Source organism: Corvus brachyrhynchos, unplaced genomic scaffold, assembly GCF_000691975.1.
Source record: "Corvus brachyrhynchos isolate BGI_N302 unplaced genomic scaffold, ASM69197v1 scaffold83, whole genome shotgun sequence".
NCBI classification, from domain to species: Eukaryota; Metazoa; Chordata; class Aves; order Passeriformes; family Corvidae; genus Corvus; species Corvus brachyrhynchos.
The window spans coordinates 2,480,979-2,489,251 of record NW_008238464.1 but is presented as its reverse complement, the minus strand read 5'-3'; the positions used below and the strand labels follow the sequence as shown (position 1 = coordinate 2,489,251).

Here is an 8,273-nt window from a genome sequence, read left to right as displayed (position 1 = left end):
GCTCGCCTCCCCTTTCTACAACGAGAGCTATATAAATACATGTAAGATTCCTGGCTTTTGGATGATACAAGACGTTACGGGGAGGGGGTTAAATCAATGTTGTGGAAAAGTGCATTCTGTCTTATTTTTTGCATTAATTACACTGCGGGTTATGGTGGCTGTAGATCCGGCACGTTATATCCATGTGGCACTCCAGATACGAGTAGTGAAGGATATATACACGGAGAAGGATCACGCTGTACCCTCGCAACAGTGTGGATCCGTGAATAACTCCAGCGAGAAGGATGTGTTAGGCTGCGCTGACGTTGTAGCGTAGGGACTTTGGGCCAAACTTTTGGTTCAAAGGCAGCAGCAATTGAATTCAAGTATACAATGCTTTGGAGAATTAATATAGTTTAATAATGTAGTTCTTACTTAAAAGCAAACGAGGCTGTTTTGAATATTATAAAGTGAGAATTTTTAATGGTGACTTATATATTTGAAAGGATGGTTAGATATTTTCAAAATCAATGTATTTTCTATGCAGTTTAAGAAGCTGCATTACCACGTTTGCTATTTATTTTATTAAAACCTTTTTTTCCTGAACTATTGACCTTGCCGTTTGATAATACTGCTTTCTACATTGTTGCTCTTTTTTTTTTTTTTTTTTTTTTTTTTTTTTTTTTTTTTTAAAATCAGAGCTTATCCTACCTGTCCATAAAGTGCACAAAACTGAACTGTGGCTTGGTAGATCGCATGCTATCAGTGTATCACTAATGAAATGGAAGTTTCACTCCTTTGTGGCAGTAAAGACGATGCAGATTAATTTTCAGAGTTAAAAATAGCCGTTTACAGCTGCTTGATTTGGGTCCAGGACAATCATGAGGTTCAGTTTCACAAATGTTAATGCCTCATGCCTGAGCTTTTCACTACATAAATTTGCAAGTTTAAACCAAACAAACTGCTTTTCTCTCTGGTTAAATTTCAGGTGAATCATTTTGCTGAATCTACAGTGCACAGGCTTGCTCAAATTTTTCTTGGCTGGCAAAGGAAAGCCACTCCTGTCTCGCACATTTTCCAAGGGAACTGTAGATTCTGACAGCCTCTGAAGCCATTTGGAAACGTTTGTATTTAAAAGGGCTTAGAAATTTGAGTCCTAAAACCAGAAATGCAAGAGTTAAGGAGCACTAAGCTGGGGTTAGATGGATAGTGTAATTTTTTTTCAGCGTTTTTACTTGCAATGAAGGAAATGGAGATGGATACTGAGAAACAGCGAAGCTTTGCTGGTAACTGTTTGCTTTCACTGCAAATCTTACCTTCTGATTCTTGCTTTACATGACTACAGAGACACTTAATTAGTACCTGTCTTTTCCAAACTGGTGGAAGGGCAGAAAGCTCTGCCACATTTCAGAGTATGGTCTACCAAGTGGTAAAGCCAAAAGTTAGAAGTTTTTGTTTGTTCTAGTGGGGAAGCAAAGCTTAAGTGAGAGCAATATCCATATCTGTTTTCCCTTTAATACCTTGATCCCTGGCCAATTGCAGTTACTCTTTATAAAAAAGAAGTTTAAAAGATGTGAAGATCCTGTACGTGAAAGCGGGTGCCACAATGGAAGAGAATCTCACAGCTCCTCCAGGGAGGAGGAGGCTGTGTGTCCTCAGGCTGTGTTAGACCCATGTGGGATCAGCAGAACAAAACTCCCAGAAGATGAGGTTTCACACGAGTGTAGATGGGCAGTGGACCACCCGTGAGGTAATTTGCTTTCACCAGGGTGTAAAGGGTGTGATGGCTGAGTTGCCCATGTGCGTGTTGCCACAACATGGTATTTGCTCTGAACCTGTGTGAGGACATCTGGTTTATGGCCCAATTCTCATATTTGCCTGTCTTTCTTTCTTCTAGGATAATTCTTTCTCCTTACCAGGGCATTTTAGCTATTAGGTAAGAGTAAGTTAGCACAGCTGGAGGGTGTATTTTATGTGGATTTAATTCCTGAAGAATGGACTAAAGATGATTGCTTGCACAAAAGCACTTTTTTTCATATCTGTGTTTCTTTGTGTACTGTGTTTTTGTCAGATGCTGAGCAGATGTTTGTAAGTGAGAGACTATTTCCTACTGTTACTTAATTTGTGTCCTAGGGCAGTTCCCAAATGCACACTGGGCTTGGAAGCAGAGGGTACAAACAGTGATGGGGGTTGTATTTAACTCTTCATTACCTGACCAGCCTCATTCTGGTTTCTTCCTTAGGGATATGCTTTTTCAAGTAAATGTTTAACTTGCCACTTTACCTGGATCTCTACTTGACAGCTCTGCTGGATCAGAGGCTTAATAAGAAAACTGGAAATGTTTAGAAATACTTTAAAAATCTGGATTATAATTTTTTAATTAAAAACTAATTTTAAGTTATAGATTGAAAAAAAATTGTTTAGCTTATTGATTTATGTTGATTCTTTGGTTATGTTTCCTTTGCCTAATTGGAGAGCCCTTTAGCAATCCCTACAGAAAAGGCCTGTGATATAGCCATGATTAACAGGTCAAAGTTACTTGGATTTCATACTTCCAGTGTCTTTGGTTCTGAGGTTACATATTAATGATAAGCTTCATCAGTAGTCAGTAGTTAGATGTCAGTAGTCAAAAATACTGTCAAATGCCTTGTGGTAAATACTGCAGGATGGTTTAGCCTTTAAGTGAATCACTACTTCAATTTTTATTAAGGGATGTTGAAGCCTTCATGCACTTTCCTCTTTGATTAGTTTTCTGCATTTTGACAGCAAACCTGCTTGTTCTGGGATGCATTGGGAAGGATTTCATCATGAGTGCTGGACTGAGAGTAGTCTTTCACTCTTCCCAAGCAGCTAGAGTTGCAGTTTTTGTTTATACAGTACTTCACATTGCACACTCCTAGCATATAAAAACCCACTTAGCAACACTTGTGAATCTTTCCTTTTATAAATATGGTTAAGTAAGACCTTAAAATGAACTCTTGTTTCAAGCAACTTTTTGTCTGGTTGAGATACAGTGCTTTTTAACTTCTTGCTTGAAGTAGATCAATAAAAGATTATGTTTTTTTCCTGTTTTACCCATGTTTTTAATTTAGCTATGATATTTTCCCCTACTATTCTTCCAGCCTCCATTTTCAGTTCAGGGCACTTTCCAAGCTGGATATAGTTTTGTGTTGTTTGCAACTTGCAGAGGACAAACATTTTGAAAGGAAAATAATTTCTTTTTCAGCTCTTATAAAGCTTTATGGTTCACAACTTTTAAATGTAAGATAACACACTGGCAGAAAAAAACATCTTCTGTATATGAATCTAAGCCTTATTATTACTTTAATAAAAATAAATGTGGTAGGTGTGATAAATACATTTCCAAGTTCGATTTTAGGGTTTTAATTTTTCCTTTTAAATAAAATTCCTGCAGGGCAATAGCTTTTGAACTCATGTACAGAGTACCTCTTGGTTGTGAGCAGAGAACTGACTAGTTGTGTAATAAGACCTTTCTTCCTTATTTTTCCTTTGCTTGGATGTTAGTTTTTTTAAGCATACAGAGAAATGGTTCTTGATAAGCTCTGGAAATTTTTCCTGGAAATTAAAAATGAAAAGATCTTTTGCTGCTCTTTCAAACTCTACCATTCAAGCAGTCCTGTAATTATTGTCAATACCTCAGCTTTTAGTGGCCCTGCGCATCTCCGAAGGTCTGAAGTAAATAATTTCATAAGGGAGTCTATTTCTGGGAAAGGCAGGAAGAGGACCACAGTGGTTGAGGATTCCTGCAACTCAGATGGGGAATTCATCTAGGTTGCCCCTCTTCATTACATTGTAGCAGAAGAGGTTCCAAAATACCTGAAGACTTGGATTTTTACTAGGGAATGCAAATGAGAATCCCCATAGTCTTCTTTACTTTCTGGAGGGGCAAAAGGCAAAATGAGTAGCACATTCATAGAACCATATTAAAAGATCTGCCCCAATACAGTCTTCAAAACAGCTTGCCTTTTTGTCATAAGATATGTTCAGGGTACCAAAATAAGTTAGACTCAATCTGAGCGCTAATGAAAAAAACCCCAAACCCAACAGAATACTTTCATTTTAAATGGAGCAGTCTGAGGAGAGGAAGATGTTATATCTTTTCCAATATTGATGTTAATAAAGGATATTGGCAATGATCACTGTCAGTATTCATGGTTTTGTTTCTTTAAGGCACAGCTCTCTGAAGCCTTGCACAGGAGGAGAAATGTGCATACTTTATTGAAAGCTTGGACTCTCGTCAAAGCATTATCTAGCCTTGCCCACAACTGGAATTCAGATTGGCAGGTTTTTTCCCCTTTTTAATCTCTTTATTTCACTGTAACTTTTTTTTTTTTAAGAGAATGCATATTTACAAGCTCTTTCCCAAGAGGATGGCTTCTCCGTTACAGTGTTTGGCCAGGAGGCATGAGTTGGAAGGAAGGATAGGAGCAGGGTGCCAGGCTACTACCTGCAAAGTCAGGCACCCCAGTTTGTGACCTCTGAGCCCCCTGAGCTGTGTGTGCTGCTCTGGCCGCCTCTGCTTGCCTTTCTGGGGTGAGTTTCCTAAGCACCACTGTGGTGCTGAGATGGCTAAGGTGAAATGCAGGTGCTTGTGTTGAAATGTTACAGTGCTAATATTAATGGTGAGGAAGTACCCATGCTTGGAAAGGAGGGGTTGGTTGTGTCTGCATAGGACTGACCACCACCTAGTGCAAGACTAATCCAGTAAACAGCTACAGTGGCTTTTTATTTCCATGCTGTGGAGGCCAAATGGCACAGAAAAAGGCAGGAAAATCCTAGAATGATTTGAGCTGGAGGGACCTTAAAGATCATCTAGTTCCAACCCCCCTGCCATGGGCAGGAACTGCTCCCACTAGACCAGGTTGCTGGGAGTCCCATCCAGCCTGGCCTTCAACACTTCCAGGATAGGGCATCCACAATTTCTCTAGGTGACCTGTTTCAGTGTCCCACCACCCTCACAGGAAAAAATGTCTTCCCTATAAAATAAATGAGCATGTCTGTGGTGACAGAGTTAATTGAGCATTGGTTTGGTCTATTCAGCATTATTTACAGCACCCACCAAAAAAGAGAGACTTTTTTATACTGCCCCAAGTAGTGCTGCATGTCTGAATAATTTACAGGGCTGCAGCAGCAGCTTGTATATCCCACCTTCTTGTCCATTTTCAGGTGGAAAACACTTTCAGGTATTTGTACTTGTAACATGAGAACCAAAGCATTTGTCTCAGCGGCCTTCAGGGCTATAAAAATAGGCTTGGCTTGAACTGGACTGATGGCAGAGGACTGAGATAAGCAGCTGTGAGTGCTTTGCCATGGCAGCATGCCCACCTGGGGAGACAGCCCGTGGGGAAGCAGTGCTGGGGAGAAATAATCGGTGCTCCAGGGTGGGGACGCCATTTCCACCATTACAAGAGAGACAGCACATAATTCATCTCGCTTCTTCCTCCTGTGTGGTCTTTTCCTCTGCATGTGGTGGTCTGACACAAGCACTCAGCATCACATCCAGGGATATGGGAGTCATGGGGACCGTGGGACACCCACCATCATAGTGAAATGCCTGAACTCCCCACATTTCTGATGTCCACCTTCTCCAGAGCACTGGGACCTGGGCATAACAATTAAGTAATTTATTACAATTTGTTTCTGCATACCAGATTGAAAAAAGTCCCAATTCAACAGAAACCAATTTTCCCGATGGTAGTGTTTGATCTGGCGAGGTCTGCGCTGGAAGTAATGTAAGGGCTTGGATGTTGGGTATTTTCCTGGGTGAATAAACACTTGGAGCATTAGGTCTGTATGCTGAAATCTAATGTTGCCTGTGCTTATCTTTGAGTGTGGTGAGCCCTTATCGTTTCAAAGGAAACAGAGCCTTCCTACAGCCGTTGGAGGAGACCTCCTTCATCCTTTTTCTTATGTACTTACCCAAATAAGTTTCGAGACTCTTTTTTCTGGTGGTAGAAATGTAATAAATACTTTCTAATAGGTACTGTATTGTATCAAAACCTGTTTATGTAATTTTGCAAAATTCAACAAAGTGTGGTTGCATTTAGCCATTGTCATTAGCGGCCTTGCATAACTGATGGTGTTTATTATCCATCAAAAACATGGATTTTAGGGTGGCCTGAGTGAAAGTAACAACCTGCTAAACATCTGAATTTTGAACTTTTAGAGAAATCAAATCAGGATGATATGAAAGATATGGAGATGTCCCCAAACATTTATGCTGGGGGCCACCACTGGCCAACAGTAGCTTCATGGCCAGTGCCCTGGGCTGTATCCTACTTTGGTGCAGCTCAAAAGCTTCCACCTTAGCCTGTAATGCCCAGGGGATGGCACTCTCTAGGTGGGCTGTAAGAAGTGAGATAGAGGCTGCAGTGGTCCTCATTGCATCTCAGCCCTTGGGTTTGTAGTCACAAGTTAGGGCTCCTATGTGGTGGGGTGGTTGAGGCCTGATAGGAATCAGCTTCATAATCCCCCCATCCCTCTCTCAGCAAGGACATTGGTCCTAGGGAGAGCTTCTGAGATGCCTTGCAGAGCTAGGCAAGCAATCCATGCTATTTGGTGCTGTCCCAGGAGTGCCCTTTTGTCAGGCTGAGCTTATCCTGGCTGGTGTGAAAAGCAGCTTTCTGTTTCAGCTGGAGCACAGGGACGGATGGCAGGGGGTAGGGAACGGGTACATCCACGTGTCTCTTCCTGTGTTCTGCCTGGTGGTGGGCTGTTCCTTCAGCCAGTTTGCTTGCCTCCTCTAGCCTGGCTAATTGCTGCCCACCATGGCTCTTGTGAGACTCTAATTGTTTGCAAATCACTGCGGGATGGAGGAAGCTATTTGGAGAAGTGTAATTAGGATTCACGGTATGAAGTGCTTGCTTCTCTGCCTTAAAGAGCCAAGATTAATTCTGCTTTATTGGAAGCTGTTAGTTCAATTTCACTGTCCTTAAAAAGAAAAAAACCCCTTTATTTTTATGATCGTCCGAATTGTTTGATTTGTTCTTTTCTCCCAGTTCATGTGCCTAAACAGCTTAGAGTGATTCTTGCAGGTATCAACTTTCCTTCTAAAATTGCAGCCACTGGGAAGCAACCTGTGCTGTTAGCTCCCTCCACTTCTGAAAAGAGGTTTCTCCTTTCTGGTGAAGTACAGCTTTTTTCAGACAACTGGGCTTATTTTTCTTTCTGCCCCCAGCTTTCTCTGGTGGAGCAGATGTAGCAAGCTGCAGTGAGCTCCTAAGGATGAATTCAAAGGCATGCTTTTCACTTCATGGTTTTGCACTGGAGCCATGCTGGTCTCTGACTGTAATTGTAAATACCTCAATTTGGTGGTTTTGTCTTACAAAAATAACCGAGTCTGATAAAAAAAAAAAAGAGGGTATGAGTACTTAAAACATGGCTTTGGCATGATATGTGTGAGTGTAGCCACCAGGTGCTCTTTTCCACGTCCCTGCAGAACAGCCTCTGCAGTCCCTAGAGACCATGTGGTGCCATTGCTTTCTTGTCTTTGAAAGTGCCAGGTGCCTGCAGCCGAGAGAAGCCTCAGCTTTGGAGTCGCTGAGCATCTTGGCAATCTGGTTTGGGTCCTTGTATGGTAGTGGGCCTCTGCCTGTTTTCTTGGAATGGCTAGATTTGGCAGATACTCGTAAGTCAGGTGTTGTACATCTGTCCCGCTGAGCTGCTCCCGGGTGCAGTGGAAATCTCAAGTATTTTTTTTTTCAAAGTAGACTTAGGAGAAGTGGAAGGACAATTTTCTCTCTGCTTCAAACTTCTGCAGCAGTCAGTTTGTTTATACAGTGACTAAAGGTGTTCCCCAGGATACTGGAGATGCAGGCTGGACTCTGTCATCCCTTTGACTTTGGCAGAGAGGGTGTAGGTTCTTGATTTGGGAGATTCAGGGCTGTGTGGGAAGAGGTGCCTCTGTGTGTGCATCTGACCTGCTGCTCCCCAGATTTTAAGAGTGCCATCAGAATTTCTTACCGACTCATTGCTAGGTGCTACATGTAATTGCTTCTTTGAACAACATTGGCTTTCATTCCCCACTTTGTAATGGATGTATGAGTTCAGGTTAAACAAAAGATCCTGGCTGTGGTGATTAAATGTCTTACTTAAAAACCAAATAGAACTGAAAGGGTAGCAAAACTGAGTGTTGTGACGCTGAAGGCTTCCTTGTCACTTAGATTTAATTCTCCTTTTTTTTCCTTCCTTCTTCCCCTTCCTCTCCCCTTCCTTCCCCCCGCCAAAAAAAAAAAAAAAAAAAAAAAACAAAGGGACGGGCTGGGGGCGTTTCT

The 8,273-nt window shown here is 41.7% G+C and overlaps 1 protein-coding gene across 1 annotated transcript in view; it reads left to right on the top strand.

Annotated features, from left to right (window-relative positions):
- Position 1: 1 nt before the first annotated feature.
- The window catches only part of TBC1D8 (TBC1 domain family member 8), a gene marked incomplete at its 5' end in the record, with an annotated part of 47,684 nt that continues 39,412 nt past the window's right edge, over positions 2-8,273 (top strand). Inside the window, one exon of the mRNA XM_017736972.1 lies at positions 2-41. Coding sequence (XP_017592461.1) covers positions 2-41 — 40 coding nt within the window. The remainder of the gene's footprint in view (positions 42-8,273) is intronic.